Here is an 18,333-nt window from a genome sequence, read left to right on the forward strand (position 1 = left end):
AATGAACATTTTGATAAATAAAACTCAGATTTAGTGAATCAAATCGAAACACAAATTTTATGCATGACGTCTTAGGGTTCAGGGATTTTACTTGCTGTTGCCCAGTGATTCAGTCCGCACCGTGTTGGTTAAAGCAGCAGCTGATTCTGTGAGCTTCTCCCTCCTCTATGAATTGTACATTGTGTCCACCTTCCACTGCTTTTCATGAACACGTTTATGGCAAGCTATTTGGTCATTTAATCAAAGCGAAAGAAAACTTACAACACAACAGCTAAACTGACACAGATGGCACAAAAACAAAATAATGCCAGCAGTGCAAAAAGCTGGAATATGGGAGCATCATCTAAAACTGAAAGGCTAATAAATGCCAGGCAGGTGATTGGCGGATCCATGATCAGGTGGTTTTAATCAGCAAAATGCAAAGCAGCTGGTAGAGATTAAAGGCCTCAGGCACTGAGCTGATAAGGTTGAGAGTTAGCTCAACCAGTTGCTAGGACGTGCAACATGACTGCCGCTTCTTCACAGACAGGTATGGGTGGCCGGCCAGGTGGAGAAGACACAGGGATGGAGATCAGAGCCGGTCCAAGCTTTTTTGGGCCCCTGAGCAGATTTTTCTTTGCCCCCCCTCCCCTATACTCTGTCAACACCAGATCTGCTTTATCACTGCTAAGCTACTCTGTGTGTGCGGCATACTTGTTATCATTAGCATCATTTGCAATTTGCTTACATCATACCAGGAGTAGCAAACTAAAAAAAAGTGCATTTTGAAATGCAGCATGGTATGTGTTATAATTTGTAACTATTTGAAAGTTACACCAGTTGATAAACACAAGATTAGAGTAAACGAGTTTGATATACACTGCTCAAAAAAATAAAGGGAACACTCAAATAACACATCCTAGATCTGAATGAATGAAATATTCTCACTGAATACTTTGTTCTGTACAAAGTTGAATGTGCTGACAACAAAATCACACAAAAATCATCAATGGAAATCAAATTTATTAACCAATGGAGGCCTGGATTTGGAGCCACACACAAAATTAAAGTGAAATGTTCCCTTTATTTTTTTGAGCAGTATATTTCACCAGCAGTGGCAGAATGCAGGAACACCAGGAAGATATTAGCCACTATTCATGTAACAGCAATATAAATAATATAGAAATTGTTATTCAATGGGTAACAGCATTTAGTTTGTATTATTCAGTCATCTGTCTATCTTCAAATTTTCACATTGAGCATCGCTAAAATTCACACTTATCTGCGATAGCTAAACAGAAAGAATACACCATAGAATAACTTGTGTTGTTGGTATTGTTTGATTGAGGGCAAAAACGCCATCATAATCCTATTTTCAGCAGAATGACTGGGCCATTGACTGCAAATAAATATTTTCTTTATATGGTGACTTTGCACCCCCTTTCTAATGTCACCCTGGGTGAACGCCCATATGGTCCATATTAAACATTTGTAAAAAAAAAAAAAACAAAAAAAAAACACTGTAAGCCTGACGCATACTGGTAACTTTTGGCTTTTAAAGTTATTAAATGTTAAAACCGCTTGCCACATCCGCTCAGGGACAGCCAGCGGCGGGGCTTATCGAGGCCTGCTCTCCCTTCACTCCCGTCAGCGTCTCCGTAATCCTCATCTAGTCCCCGCCCACGCGGCGGACGGTGTGGTCCGTTACGAGCTAATATCAGCTCAACAGTTTTTCCTCCGGCAGACACCGAGGAGCAGCACGGCTGGAAAGGTGAGTAACTGCGTTTGTTTAAAAAAATAAAATAAAATAAAAATACGGAAGAGATGGCTTTTGGTGAAAGCACTTCCTCCTCTTTCCTGAACTGATGTTGGAGACGTTCATCCGTCAAAGGGAAGCTTCACAGTTCACGGTGATGCGAGAAACAACGAGATTTAGATCTACAGAGAAACATATTTACATTTTTATCTCGTGGCAGAGAAACCAGTGTGGTCTGAAAGTATTGTGACTGTGTTTGGGTTGGAAACCCGGGTTTAGATGCGTGACTTTTAGACGTAAACAAGGGGAAATAAAGGCGAGTCGAGAGTGAATGTAGGGAGAAAGAGAGAGCTGTTTAACGAGAGTTTTAAAAGCTGAGGCTTCATTCAGTGACATTAAAGCTGCTCCTCCATCCTGTAAGGGTGGCCCGTCCCGCAGAAAGGTCAGCTGCCATCAAACTATTTCACCAAAGATAAATGAGATCCACGGGGATTTCTTCACTCGTCTGGCAGGAAAAGGATTAGTGCCCGGGGCAAATTTGATTTTCTGCCAAGCCAGGCACACAACCTCTCCCCGCTAACAGCCCTCTTCTTGAGGAAAAACAAACAAATCAACGTCATAAACTAAGATGTTGATGCGATAATAACTGATCTTCTTCCAAATCGCTGAACCACTTGTGCTAGTCGGGCTGCAGTTGCTGACAATCTGATAAATTTTGATATAAATTATTTATAGATTAAATCCAAACAAATGAATTAAACATTTTCCAAAAAATTAGTATGCTATTAAAGTTGTTTTTTTTTTATAGGCTACAAGTGGCATGTTTGTTGAATACCCTATTATTAACCAGAAATATCACCTTGTTAATATATGTTACTTTATAAAAACTGAATGAACAGGTATAAATAAGTGTTATATTTAACAATATTTTAACTTTTAATTAATATTATTAGCAGTAAGTATAAGGGGTACTTGCCTGTTTCTAAATTAACTCAATTAGATCACAATTCACAGCTTTGCTTTAATTTTTGTCTGAATAAAATAAATCTGTGTTATTAATTTGACCTTGACAGTCCCACACTGGCCCATGCCTAAATCACAGTTTCATCCATCACAAAGTCTGTTTGAGAGCATGTGTCAACACCGCAGCAGAATAATTGAGTGACATTTCTAAGCTGTGAGTCAGTAATGACATCTAGACATGGGAATTACACTAAAGGTTGTGTAAAAGTAGAAGCTGGGACACCTGTATTATTTAGCGAAGTGAGATCCTAGAGGAAGTCAAAATCTGCATTTTATTTCTTCATAAATGACAGAATTTGAATTTTTCTGAACTTCTTTTTTTCCTTTTGATTAAATGATTCAACACTGAAAATTCACTTTTCTTTTGTGACAGGCCTACATATAGTTGCACTTTTTGTATTTTAAGTTTAGTAAAAATTAGGAGTGCACCGATTTATCACCCCGATGATCTATTAACTAACTGATTTATCAACACTGATTATCTTAATTTTGGGAAAGCGTTATCTTCCAATACTTCCATGTGAAGTATTGAACCAGTTAACAATGGTCACTCCACTGCTGCCAACTCGGTGAATTAAAAAAAAAAAAAAAAAAAAAAAAAAAAAAAAAATATATATATATATATATATATATATATATATATATATATATATATTTCCTTTATTTATCCAGGTAAACCCCGTTGAGATCCAGATCTCATTTTCAAGACGGACCTGGGCAGAAGTTTGCAATACACAGGAACCTGTGCTATATTTAGCAAAAAAAAAATATATATATATATAGCACAAATTTATCTGACATTTCAGATAAAAAAATAAGTTTTGGCCAAAATCAGAATTGGGAGATCATGCTTTTTAAAGATTGATAATCAACTTTTGGCCAGAAATGTGCAATCGATGCACTTCTAGTAAAACTTAGATAAAGATAGTTGAAAAATAGTTTACTTAAAAAAACATTTAAAAAATAAATAAATAAATAATGGATCCCTGTTGTGTTTTTGTACACTTCAGTGAACCTGGTAAAGACCAGATAATCTGTATGATGTCCTGATAACGCCTCAGGGTTGAAAGAGATGGTGATTTGTTCTTGGGAAAAGAGTCTCGGGAGATTTGCTCAGCAGTTGCATGTGGAAACGGTGTTGAATGTCTTTGGACCAACTGCTGGGGGAACGTTTTCACAGAAGGCCTTTCATTCAGTGGTTTTTACAAGCTCATGCTGGTGTCACGTTGGCTCGACTCCCTCTGACGCCGAGCAGGTCGGTTCCTCCTTAAACTTATCAGGGCTTTGCTAAATTAGCAGCTGCAGGGGTAAAGTTCTGGATGTCTGGTCATGTTTTGTTATGAAATGCGGACAAATGGAGATGCACAGGAAATGTGCTCAACAGGCTGCTCTCCCTGGAGGCTTTGATTGTGCAAAAACGACTAAATAAAGAACTAAATGAATTAATGAGGCAGGATCTTCTGTCTGTTTTCTAACTTTGGAGCTTTTCTCATTGGTTCTGTGAAAACCTCTTTAGTAATTTTGTAATGTTAGACGAGATCAGAGCTCCAAGTTATGCTTTGTTTTTTGTCCACTTGGTCACCTTGCAGTAACCTCACATAATCGACTGTCTCTTTACAAATACCACTCACTTTTCAGCTGAGATTAAAGGAAGCCTTCAATATCTATTTGTAGATGTTGTTTTTAATTGATTTAATTAGCTCAAAAAAAAGTTTAAAACAGTCTTGTACCTCACAAAGAAAATGGTAAAGGCTGCGAACTATAAAGGAATTTATAAGGGTTTAAACCAAAGTAATGTTTTAAGATGTGACCTAAAAATAGGTTGTTTTGGCAGCTGCCAAGCAAGAAAGTGCAGGTCCACTTCATTATTTATAAGCTAGGGCTATAAAGGCTTGGCCTCCTCTGTGTTCCAGCCTGGACCCAGAGATAACTAAAAGCAAACACTTTTATCTAAGTGGTATGAAAAGCTGGAAAAAAAAAACGCAGACATAAACGAGCTAATCTATCGATTGAGTTTTTCTCCCATTAACAAATTCTTCAAATTAATCCCAACACACTGGTAAATGGATGCAGTTGTGTTGAATGTATTCATTTTTTGTCAAAGGTAAAATGGCAAATTCATGTGTGTCAGCATTGCAGGATTTTCTCTTTTACATAATAGAAGATTGCAGGATTTTATTTGTTTTTGTGAAGTTATCCAATTTTTTTAAATTCTAAAACGTCACATTAAATATGTCAGTGTATCCTAAATTATTTAAGATAAGTGCAAGTCTGTTGAGTTCATTCAAATAACTTTAATGATATATTTTTTTGTATGATATTAGTGCAGGTCTTCAACTTGCATTGCTGATTAGACGCCTATGTGTGTATTTGCATATTAAAACTTAGACAAGAACAGTTCAGAGTGGAAGAAAGTGCTCAGGTCAGATGAGACCGGGGTTAATCTTAGGACATGTTACATGCTCTGTGTGGAACATGGTGGTGGCAGCATCATGCTGTGAGGAAGCATTCCTTCAGCAGATGCAGGGAAGCTGCTCAGAGTTTGAGCTAATCTGCTAAGAAGAGTAGATAAAAAAATAAAAGTGATTGAAGTGCACACTCTGACGTTGCTCCTTATGCGATTGTGATCCAGGTCTCCTGGAAGGACCCCAGCGGTTGCAGTGACATGGGCAGCCAACGTTCCTTCACATCCTGCAGAGCCAACGCCAGAGTCCCGCCTCAAGTGCCGAGCAGAAAATGACTCAGCGGAATGGAATCAGGGGCTCCAGTGATCCCAGTCTCCACTCGGAGACCTCCAAGGCCTTCGACCTGGCCAATGGTTTGGACCACGACGAGGGGCAGGTGGCGGCTGCTGACTGTGGGCAGGGGAGTGAAAGCGGAGACCCCGTCGCTATAACAGGAGGAGCCGTCACCGCTCCCGATGGCGGCTGGGGCTGGGCGGTTCTGGTTGCAACCATCCTGGTCCTGGCCATGACCCTGGGCTTCCCCGCCTGTGTGGGGATCTTCTACACAGACCTGCAGAACGAGTTCCACGCCTCCAACAGCGAAACGTCCTGGGTGCCGTCCATCATGACGTCGGCGCTCCACGCAGGAGGTAAATCGGCTGAGTCGTGGCCGTCCTTAAAGGTCGACGCAAATATGTCAACTGGACAATAAATCAATGACAATATATGTCGCAATAGAGACACGTGATCAATATCAATAAATAATATGCCTGATTTAACGTTCAGTAATTTCACTGGACTACGAACCAGAGCCGCGCAGCATTCTGGGCGATGTAGGCAAAGGAAAAGCTTTAGCCTCTCAATCTCTTATGGCTAGCAAGGTTGGTGGCATCAACTAACTCAGTCACACTTTGGTTACCTAGCAACATCCTGTTGAGTAACTTGTGGTTACCTAGCAACATCCTGTTGAGTAACTTGTGGTTACCTAGCAACATCCTGTTGAGTAACTTGTGGTTACCTAGCAACATCCTGTAACTTGCACAGTAGCAGTTCCAGGTTTTGCCACTGTGCCTCATAACTTCTTAAAAACAACAAAAAAAAAACATGCCACCAGTTTGGCAGCATTTCAGATATTTAATGCGCAAAAAACAAGTTTTTTCACGGTATTTTGTGGTGCTGTTGTGATAACAATAAAAGGGACGATTACTTTTTTTTTTTACTTCTGTTTTAGGTAACTTGTATGGCTGTGACTGCTCTTAAAAACACACCATTTGTCTTCTTCGGGACATCATTCACATAAAGAAATCTAATTTGTATCACTGCACTGCACACAGTAACTGGATTTTTTATCATATTTTCACATTTATTGATGTTTCTTAATGCTCTCATTAAACAAACAGCTGAGAAAATGGCTAACAATCCCAACAATATGGACAGTTTTGATGCTTTTAAATATTCACTGGAATTCTTCATGAGAATAATAATATAACAATGTAGATGTTAATATGACTGCGGTTACAGTTATATTAACATCTGCAAATGTAATGTCCTTAGAAGTTGCCCTTTAACACGCCACAGAGGGTGAGATAAATGCTTGTATTGTTCAGGGGAACATGTGAAAGGTGAGAGTGGGAATTTGCAAGTCTTGCTGTGTTTGTGTTGGTTTAGGTGAGATTATTTCACGAGAAACCGTGGCAGGCTTATTTCGCAAAACCAAAACGGACCGTTTTAGTTTTCAGAGTCCTGCTTTTTTTTTTTCTTTTCCCATCCATCTATTCCCTTCTTTTTACCTGCCTAATTATGTTCAGACACCCAGACGGGCTGGAGCCTGCATGTGGTAATTCACATCCACTCATCCTTGGGAAGAGTTTCATACTAATTTCAGGCCTTCACAATTCATTTAAACAGTTCTTTTTAAAGGAATATACAACAGGAAACTGCAATGAATTTTGAAAGTAAAACATTGGTGTGAAAGTTTGAATTAATTGTGAATTAAGAAAAAAAAATTGCTTGAATTCTACACTTTGGTTTAACGTTCATTTTGAACGTAGCAGAGAAACCAGTCATTTTCTCACAGCTGTAAATTAACTTCTGATTTTTTCATTCTGATTTGGGTTTTTGACCCAATCCTTGCCAGAGATGGTTCTCACCAGACCAGACATTTAAGCTCGGTTTATATATTTTCAACAGGGTTTTCTTCTGGACCATTCCACAAGCTTAATATTGGCTAATTGTATCTATTCCAAAACCAGTTTGGGATCTTTGTCCTGCTGGAACAACCAGTTATGTTCACCTTTCTACCATTTATTTGGAGATTTAAGGTGAAGTTGAGTAATTTGGAGGCAGTTCTCCTAGTCTGTTATTCCATCCACCTTTAACAGGAACAGTAAAACAGACCCTCAGCATAATGCTGCCACCACCATGCCTGGCACAGTTTGAAGCCACCAGTATTTTTATGATATTCTTATTTCTGTGAGTTGAAGTAGGGCAAAAAATTTTAATTAAACTCTCTTTACTGACAATATGGGCTCAGTGTAACGTATGTAGTGACAGAGCAGGCTACAAATGCTAAGTGAGGACAGAATCGCTAAGCTAAACAATGAACGGTGCCACTAAATATCTTATTTTGTAATAGTTGTTTGTTTGGGGGGTTTTTTCACTGTCCTACTCAGAACGATCTGTGCAGCTAGTAATGTCAACATCCTCTTTTTATCAGACTTTTATTCAAACTCGGTGTAACACATTAAACAGGGTGGGACGGCTGTGTGGGCAAAGGCGTCTAAAGTCAACATGCAGTGAGTTTTAAACACACCTGTTCAAATACCAGGTTTTTAGGTACGAAAAAACCTGGTGTTTTGTCGAGAAATACTAGTTTTTATTGTCCGATCCATAATGTTATCAATATGGATCATTTTCTTTAAACTTTTTTATCCACCTTCAAATAGGCCATCTGACTTGTCTGCACAGGTTGATTTCGTTGAAGCGTTTTGATCCAGTTAATGTGTAAACGGAAAGTGATTGGTGAAGTTTGAAGTTTCTCCCCCCTGCCTGTGTTTGGTGTGCTGTGGAGACGGGCGGCCGCCCTCTGCTTCACCTCTGCTGCTGATAACATAAATCCCCGAGAACAGCGTGGAGGCCAAGACGCTCTTCTGTGTATTGACCTCATTTATGAACGTCTTCACGTCACGGTGTGAACTTCCTCTTCCCTGCTCTGTTCATGTCAGATGGGCTTGGATTCGGTGCCTAAGCTTTGTGGATCCACCGCAGACCAAATCTAATTGAAATCATATCGCTGTTGTTCAGCTGTCTGATCACATCGGGTACAGCGAGCGCTGGAACTGCAGCACTGAAAGTTACAGTCAGGCTTCAGGCAGTTTCAATGGATTTCAGGGGCAGGAATGCTTTGAGCTTTGAAATGCTCTTAATCCCCAAAGAAATGGGACAAGAAGGTTTATCTCCATTAAGCTGCACCAAGCTGCTACTTCCTTTCCAGTTTTACAAGTTGAACGATCTACAGATGTTAGTGTTCATATCATGGACATTAAATGCTAAAAAAAAGAGCTTGTAATTGTGTTTCTAGGGTCTTGAGGCTTGTTTTTTTTCTATAGTTAGTTGTTGCCTCAACAAGGTCAAACACTGTCCCTGGACATATGTAGCAACATGGTGCTCAGAAACAAAGTTGAGCAGTGTTGAATTTGATACCCCTCCCTCTGACATTTAACCAAGGGGATCTCTGTATTTAATACTCGGGCTTTCAGATTCACAGTGTGAAACTTCCCTCTCATAAATAATCTATGAGCTGCAGCTAAAGACACATGACGCATTAAAGATCAGAGAAACGTTTCTGTACATTTTCTGAACGTGACGTAAAATGTCTCGCAGCCTAACAAGTTTTACGGCTTTATTCAACACGCTGATTGCAAATACAAGAAAGCAAACACTTCATTTCTTAGCTCAGATTGCAGCTGAGCAGGTTTTGTGAAGCAGGCAGGATTAGGAAAGCAGCCTGTGCCTCGTGAGCCTTTACCCACTTCTGCTCCGGTGTGCATTAAACTGAGAGCATTTCATGTGATCCACAGGTCCGTTCTGCAGCGTGCTGGTGGGGAAGCTCGGCTGCAGGCCCACTGTCATGCTGGGCGGGGTCCTGAGTGGAGTCGGAATGGTCGCCAGCTCGTTTACCAACTCCATCGCCGAGCTTTACATCACCGCTGGAGTGATTACAGGTCAGCAAAGTGATCCATACTGACGACACGAGGTGAAACGATTAATCCGATTAATTGGCCATTGAAATAATTTACTCATTTAGTGATCGATGCAATTGTTAACTGGACACAAACTCTAACAAAAGGCAATTTGTTGAATAACAAAAAACAACACAATCAGAGCATTACGCAGTCAAAAACTGAACAAAATATAGAAATATTTTGAATGAAAGATAAAAAAAAAAAAATCCCTTTGTCTATAATTATGATCTACCCAGAACTCAAGTGGCAAGTTTTAGCTTCACTTGGTTTTACATTCTGTTAAAAAAAAAAACCTCATATAAAGCAAATTTTGCTTTCCAATTATCAATAAATCTAAAAAAAAAAAATTTCAACAGAACAGCCCTACATGGTAGTGGAGTTGAGCATAAAGGACCGAGCTTTTTATATGTTGATTTTAGAAGGATTTAAAAAAAATTGTATTATGTGTTGAACCAGATTACATGCAGATTCATCCTTTACTACTAATAATCATGGATGCACTAAAGGGTTTCTGTTACTGCATTGAAGGCAATAAGATGTTTATTTTCTTATTTAACAAGGGAATTCATTTTTTTTAAATCTATGCAGCTCTTTTATTGTATTTCTGAAATTGTATGAAAATGGTTTAAGTGGTTAAATAAAAAAAATGTTCAGATTTTTCAATCCAATTAATCATCAGAATAATCCAATAAGATAATCATTAGTTGCAGCTCTAGTTGAGATCTTCTGGCAGAGACCCTCTAAGGAAACAATGAACCCTTTGTTTCACTCACACAGTGTGACATCGCCTCTGCTTCTAATATTGATAATTCCAGGTTTATAAAATGTGTGTGGATATCAAGAATTAGCCAAAAAAATTCTGATCGGTGCATCGCTCCAGTAGAAAATCTCAAGTCTTTAATTTTTATTTCTCAGATATTAAAAGCAGCATCTCCACTCTGTTGCAGGTCTCGGCTTCTGCTTCAGTTTCCAGCCGGCTGTCACCATCCTGGGTCACTACTTTGTGCGTCGGCGTGCGTTTGCCAACGCCATGTCGTCCACGGGGACGGCGCTGGGACTCTGCACTCTGCCTTTCCTGGGGAACTACCTCCACTCAGAGTTCGGCTGGAGGGGGAGCTTTCTCATCCTGGGCGCTGTCCTGCTGAACAGCTGCGTGTGCGGCGCCGTGATGCGGCCCCTTCAGCCCAAAAAGCATCGCGGCCAGCCGCTGATGGACCGCACACCTGTGCCGTCGGAAAAGCAGGCGAAGCGGGAATCGAGGCTTAGGACCGCCTGGAGGTTTTTGGTGGCCTCCGTAAAAGAACACATGGCCTTCGATCAGTTCCTCAACAACCGGCATTACCGCGTGTTTGCCATAGGTATCACCTTCATGATGCTGGGCTTCGTGGTGCCGCTGGTGTATCTGGTTCCGTACGCCACGGCCCACGGCATGGAGCCGAGCCGGGCCGCGCTGCTGCTCTCCATCCTGGGTATCGTTAACATCGTGGTGCGGCCGCCGTTCGCCATCATGTTCAACATGCCCTGGTTCAAAGGGCGGCACGTTTATGCGTTTGCCTCCGCTTTGCTCTTCAACGGGCTCAGTAACTGCATCTGCTGCATCGGGGCCGGCTTCCCAGTGCTGGTGGCGTACGTGGTCATGTACGGACTTTCGATGAGCGTGGTCGGGTCGCTGATGTTCACCGTCCTGATGGATATAGTGGAGATGAGGCGCTTCCCGTCGGCGCTGGGGCTGCTCGCCGTCATGGAGAGCATCACGCTGCTGATTGGACCTCCGCTGGCAGGTAACTCACAAAATATCATAAAATGATAACTCCGTCTCACAAAGTAAAGACTGAGGGTGTCCCGATCAGATATTGATATTGGAAATCAGTCGGATACCATCCGAAAAAGTATCGGATCATATCGGCCTAGATCTAAAATTTCAGTATTTAGTCCGCCCCAGCATTTCTATCCACTCTTGTTGCTGTCTAATATCCCTTGATCAAGCCTTTTCTAACACTCTGCACCACAAAATAAGTAAAAGTGTGTGTACTTTGTGTTGACATCGTATGTGGTTATTGTTGGCATCAGCCAGAACTCAAAGCTGCATCGTATCGGAAGTGAAAAGGTTGTGGCGGGACACCTCTGGTGAAGACGTTTTGCAACATGTCATCTGTTTTTCACAAGAAGTTGAGATGCTGACAAGTGTTCGTGGAAAGAATCTTTTTGCAGAAGTCTTGTGGTTCAGTCGTGACTTTGCAAACCCAAAAGTCATGCTGACTTATTATTTTTCGACCAGCGGTGGTCACATTTGATGATAATCAATTGATCATCAGCTAAATCTTCACAGTTTCTTCAGAAACTGTAAGAATTAACTTTGTTCCCACCATCAATTGGTGCATTTTTGCTTCGTTTTCAAATGGTGGCGTGGTATAACTGTGAAACGGTCTTTTTGTTTATGGTGGAAACATTTGAATTGAAAAAGGCTGACCCGGTATTTATGAAAGTGGATGATGGCTTACTGTAACATCAAAACATTTTCTTTTGTCATTTGTGTCTTCAGTTTGTTGCTTTACTCTTGTTGGTTCCAGTAAATTTGTGAGGGTCATTTATTCAGCTCTTTTTGCGAGTTGAACAAACTCTAGTTTTCTCTATTTGAACACAAATAATCAGCAAAATAGTATAGTATTTTAATACTATGTCACAATCTCTCGTCCTCACAGGAAGACATTCTCATGTTTGCTCTAAAGGGTGATTGGCAGACTGCATTTGTTTCCAGTCAATAAGGCATGTTTAGACAGAGTTGGGGAAATTGTTGTATGCCACATTATGGAGTGGTGGGTGTGAGCAGCAGCAGAGGGGGAAACGATTGTAAGATTTCCGTCGCTCACGGCTCAGATGACAGTTTGCAGGTTGCTATTTAGATGATCTGTGACGCAACCTCAGCAACAAGTCAGGATCGGTTTACTCCTGCAGAGCACGTGGGAGTAAACAGAGTAAACAATGACAGGTTAGAAAATGCTGGTATCTCTACAAAACATTCATAGAAAAGATGTAAGTTTAAAAAAAAAATGATTCAGTCGCAGTTTAATGTTTTCTATTGAATTTCATTTTTTACTTTATTTAAAATAAATGCTTGACTTGCCGGCCTAGATAATGTGCATTTGTGTAGACACCAGTTTTTCAGGCATTTAAAGTGAAAGAAATCTTTTTCATTTTCAGTTTAGCCTCAGCCAAAATTAAACAAATTATTGAAAGTAACTGATTCTAGTCTATAACTGCTGGATATATTATTACATTTTTTTATTTATTTTTTTGTTTTCAGTTTCATTCTTTTTCTGTTTTATTTTTTTGAAAATGAATTTATTTTGTGGCACAATCTCATATTAATCACTAAATATTCAAATTGCACATTCTGCCTGACCTCATGTCGTTCATTACTGCTTTCTGCAAAAAGTAGCTGCATTTTCTGATAGACATCTTTCTGTTTCCGGCAAATTTTCTTTTCCAAACAGGAAAATACTTAATGTTGCCACAAGGTTGGGAAGTCACTCGGGATAAACGCAGCATTAGGTTTGAGATTGTATATAAAGCAGAAATCGATCCTAATCATGAACACTGAAACTAAAAGATGCTTAAAAAAGCATTCTCAGGTCCAAAACAGTCTGTAAATATGGATATGTAATGATCAAACATTTACTAATGTAGATGCCGGTGACAAATGTTTGAGAGTCTCTGTTGTTTAGGAACAAAATGCAAATGTAGTTCACTGACTAAATGGCGTTCCACTTCGTCGGCGCAGTTTACCCAGATTTAAATGAGCTGTAATGCATGACTTCAGGGAAAAGTCCATGCTTCTGTATCTTTAAGATATCTTTAAGATACAGAAGCATTTCTTTAATAAGAAAACTGCTTGTCAGCAAATAGCATCTGATTCTCAAAGACCAGCGCTGCTTGTGTTAGACGGATCACATGGGGATAAAACTGGTGATAATTTTGGCCCTGAAGCAAAAAAAAAAATCTGCCAGAAAATGAGTTCCTGCACAAGTATTAGAAATTCATCTTGTCTTCTAGTGTCTGCCTCGTAGCTTTTACCCAATTTCTCCAATAAAAGTACGTAAAAGTTGTTGAAAATCATCTAGTTTGCCGTTTAAATGCAGAAAACAAATCTGTGACATTTGGAATATTCAAGCAAATGTTTCACATGCAGAGGCTGAACATGGAGATGAAATTAACTCTAAATATTTGGGTTTGTTGCATAAGTTACGGGAGGTGGAATGAAAAGCATTTGTCCCTCTGGGCGATTGGTGTTGAGATAAGAGACTGTGGAGGAGCAGATGGGCTGATGGAGCCGGGAAGCACCTATGATACTAAAATAAATGGTATTTCTAAATTAGTTGATCTGAAATTGTACAAGTGTTTTCAAGATTATTTCTTTATTGTTTTCGTTCCTGTGCAAGAATGTGGCTACAAGAAAATACGGCTGCAATTGGGTAAAAGTGGTCAAAAAAACATTTGTTTATTTGACCACTTATGCCTTTTTTAAATACAATATTAAAAATACATTAAAAGATGCAAATAAACAAATTATTTAGTTCCTTTTTCTGAATATGAAACTTTTTTTTTTTTTTGCCTAAAATACAATAACATAAAATCCCGTTAGCGTACGCTTGCAGCAAAGGATGTACTAACATCAACATGCGGAAAGCTCATTTCTGCTGGACTTAACATCAATAGATTTTAAGGCTAATCTGTAGACTATTTTCTGGATTAACAGATTAATAATTGTCTACGAAAGGTGCTTAAAAAGAGGTTTATTTATGTTAATCTTTTTTACAGAATTTGAACCTGGTGAAGCCACATATTTACAGACAATGAAAGTTGTTGTGTTTTTTTTTTTTTTATCTCAAATGCAATTTTTTATACAGTTTTAGCTTAGTTACTGCTCTGAGTATGTTGTTGTTGTTTTTTTTAGCAAATGGCATTTTGTTTTACTCTATATACTAAAGTTAAAGATTATTCATTAACTAATTCAATAATCATTTAATCACGTTTAATCATTTCAGCCCTCCAAGGTAGAAAAGCTTAAAACCACTGTTCTCTGGCAAATGTTTGGCACCTTAAAGTTAGCAGTTCTGCAGCAACCTGTAGCGTTAAAAATACTTAACGTCACTGTTTTCCTTTGCTGCAGGGATCCTGGTGGACAGCACGCAACAATATTTCTACGTCTTTATCGCCTGCAGTGCCGTTGTTGCCTCCTCCGGTCTGTTCCTGATGCTGTCCTTCCTCTGGCTGGACAAAAAGGAGAGGAAGGCGTCTCAGCAGGGTCAGCTCTCTGCTCAGCCCGAAGCGGAGAATCCTGCGGCCGACGCCTCTCCTGTCTGCGCATACAGCGACCGGCCCTAGCAGGGAGACGAGGCCTCAGCCGGGGGACGGAGCGTATCACCAGCCTGTGAACCTGCTGCCACTGTGTTCACGTCGCCACTCGGGGCTCCGGCAGTTTTGCAGATTATTCCTGATGTTTGGAGCAGCCTGCCAGCGAAATGCTTGGAATGACTTCCACTAGCTGCGTTTCCGTTGGCCGCATAATTGCGCAGTTTGGAATTACAAAAACAAATTTGCTTTATATGAAAAGAAGCTCATTTTTTGCACTAGGATGAGGTTGTTTTTTTTCAGCCAAATTAGTGTATTTTGCAAAACTTCAAAGGAAAAAATTTTTTTCGCATCACACGAATCATGTGATCAACCAACAGACATTATTACTGGTGGAAAAGACGAGGACGACGACAGGAAGTGGTAGCGGAATGATGCCATGACATTTTATTTCTTTAATGATTTATGGCGTGAACAAACTTTTTCACGTGTGAACTTGCGTTTCCTATTTAACGGAAACGCCGGCGCAGTTGCGAAATTGTGTTTTTTTTCCAACAGAGTTTTGCACACATTTGTAAAGGAAACACAGCTAGTGTTGGTTAAAGTTGCATACCAAAATGAACAAATGTGCACTTACAACATGAATGTGATTGTACTGTTTATTGCAAAATGCTGCTGATCTTATCCATGCCATCTGTATCACTAGACTATTAATCATGCCAGGAAGTTTATAAGAAAACAAAACACACTAATTCCTGACTCTTTGCTGGATTTATCGCCATTTTAGTCTTTGAGTGTGCATAGGTGTGTACAGCGAAGATCAACTGAGGTAGGAGCCATTACACCGAGGCTTCTGATTACCCATCTGTTTACTTTTAAGCAAATGTCCAAAGACCAAACTCAGATAACCCCAGCAGAGCATGCTTGAACTTTTCACTCTTTCTGCATTAAGATTTAAACACATTGAATGAAAAACTTTAAGTGTGTTACCATGTTTGCACGAACATCTTGTTGCTTTTGTTTGATTTGGTGTCTGAAATTCAAAGGTGTTCACTGAAACTGAAGCACAACGGAGAAAAAAAGCAACTAGTTAGGAAATGCACCAATGTGGCACTTAAAAAAATTGTAACCTTCTGCACCTTTAACTTGTGTGATGTAGCATAAATAAATGATTTCTTTGTCATAATCAAACTAATTGTTAAACTTTCAACTCCAGCTGTCTGACAGAGGATCTGTGTTTGTTTTTTTTGCTTTTATGTAACCACATATAACGCTTCCACCGTGTTTTACTGTTGTCGGGTTGTTCTGTGGAAAAGGTGCCTTTGTTCTGCACAATCTGCTTTTATCCATCAGGTCCAGAGATCTCTCTTTACTTGATGTGCGTGACGAGCCAACTGTAACACTAAAGTTTTGCTTAGAAAACAAGAGCTTCTTAGAAAACCACCAGACTGAATGTCCTGACTGAAACTTAGATTTGCATCTGTGCTTTATCTTATTTCATTGAAATACTTTGGTCTCTCCTAAAGTTGAAAAACAAGCTGACATGAGCCCAACTGAGTGACCCACCTTGTGAAGCTTTGTGCAAATTCTGTCTGGATTTTGACTCGCCTTCTTGGCAGAATCAAAAAGTTATTTAAATGGTTTGATTTCCTATCACTGGCTTTGAGGAGGATCAAAACTGGAGTAATTGAGTCAGATTTTATTCAAATTTGAACTGAAGAACATGTAGGCCAGTGTCTCTGGCAGCAAAGTGGCTCAGCAGCATAATGCTGCCACCACCGTGCTTAACAGTTTAGCATTTTAAGATTTGAAAGTCCCACCTTTACTCATCCAATCAGGCTGAGGTCAGATTTCTCTTCTTGTCTGACCAAACAATTACGTCTTTCCTTTTTTAATATCTTGTCATTTTCAGTTGAGCTGTCAAAGCCTAAAGGAACAAGACAAATGAATCCAAGTAACTACATTGTCTTATGAGTCTGATAAATCTATTGATCGTAAAGACTGACTCCAAAGCTTACAAGCTTAAAGATTTCTCTAAGAATAAAGTGCAAAAAATGAATCATCCATCTGCTTCATTGCAGAAGTGTCTTGCAGCTCATGTCCTAAATATGTTCCTGTGCACTTTTTTTTAAATATTAGTTTTCCTTCCACTCAACTTTCCATTGACGGGGTTTGATACAGCACGGTGAATAGCTGGGAATTTTAGCAACGGCCTTTTTTTTTTGTAGCTTGAGTCGGTGACTCTGCTAGGCACAAAGTACACAGCCATTCTCTCAATTATGAAAATCTGAATTTAAGGAGGGATTATGTGCGTTTCATTTTTTGGGTGAATTAGTGAAATTGTTAATGTAATTTATTGAGATGCATCTATATTTGGGTACAGGTACATGTTTTGATTTGTAGTTTAACTCGAGTATTGGAATCTAATGAAAAATTATGTGAATCAGCGTCACTTTAAAGTATCTGATTTATAGCAGTTTGAACAGGGTTTGTGTTGGACTTTTTAAGCACATCAAGGTTAACATTTTCCAATAACTTCAAGTATAAACTATTTTAAACCCCTGAAGGTGTCAGGAAATCAAAAATAACTTCTTGTTTTAATGGAAAACAAGTCATGTTTGTTGCTCTCTCACTCTGTCATGGAACAGTGCCTTTTTACGTAGCTGGTTTATTAGGAAAAGATGACCTGCAGCGGCTCCCTTTTCACAGATGATTCCTTGTTTCCACTGAACTGATCTTTGAGGTGAGAAAAAGGAAGCAGCTCAAACATGGTGGTTTATCTTTTCAGCAATCACATGTTTCAGTTAACAGTGAGACAATCACTTCGTCCATATACTTTCAGAGCTAATAAAATGAGCGAGAAACTGTTGAGCATTAAAGAAATATTTCAGGTATCAAATGTGTCATAGTAATAAACTGTTTAACCCGATGTTTACTTATCAGAGGATTTGTTAGCACATTTTGGAGTCTTGTCTTGCTGTTTACCAAATTGTATCTTTATAAATTCTTTATTTATACATTATGATTTAGGGGAAATAAATAGTTGAATTTTGAAATTGTCCTGTGCGAGTTTTTGTGTGTGTTCTTCAATTTAGATAACAAAACTGTAAAAGTCTCCTGTTATTTAATAGAGTATACACTCTAGTTTTATTAAAATAAAAAAAAGCATTTTCTGAAGCTTCTAAGATATAGCGAGTGGATCATCTGAGCTTACAGGCTGGGTGGAGAGCATTAAAAGTAGAAGCAGCAAAGAAGTTCATGGTAACTCAGGAGGAGCTACAGAGATCCTCGGCTCAAGTGGGAGAATCAGATTTTACCTATTGTACAATCCATAAGTAGAAACCTTAAGATATTGAATTTAATGTTTGTCAGTGTAAGTACTTGGGAGTTAAAAGGTGTTTCAAGAAAAGAATAGTAGAGGACAATGTAACTGATCAGTAAAATCTGATTCAATATTGAAAATATCAGACAAAATATATATATAAAAAATATGGACCCTAAAAGTACAGTTTTTTCAAAAGGTTACTCAAGCAAA

The 18,333-nt window shown here is 39.2% G+C and overlaps 1 protein-coding gene across 1 annotated transcript; it reads left to right on the forward strand.

The window, feature by feature from the left end:
- Positions 1-469: 469 nt before the first annotated feature.
- On the forward strand, positions 470-17,854 carry slc16a5a (solute carrier family 16 member 5a). Its single transcript, XM_088001113.1, has 5 exons — positions 470-1,750; positions 5,391-5,852; positions 9,282-9,425; positions 10,394-11,227; positions 14,617-17,854. Exons 2-5 carry the CDS (start codon positions 5,495-5,497, stop codon positions 14,829-14,831), a joined length of 1,551 nt encoding a protein of 516 aa, XP_087857239.1. The 5' UTR covers positions 470-1,750; positions 5,391-5,494; the 3' UTR covers positions 14,832-17,854.
- Positions 17,855-18,333: the final 479 nt, after the last annotated feature.

Source organism: Poecilia mexicana, unplaced genomic scaffold, assembly GCF_051168715.1.
Source record: "Poecilia mexicana isolate PSO_F unplaced genomic scaffold, ASM5116871v1 scaffold_19, whole genome shotgun sequence".
NCBI lineage: Eukaryota > Metazoa > Chordata > Actinopteri > Cyprinodontiformes > Poeciliidae > Poecilia > Poecilia mexicana.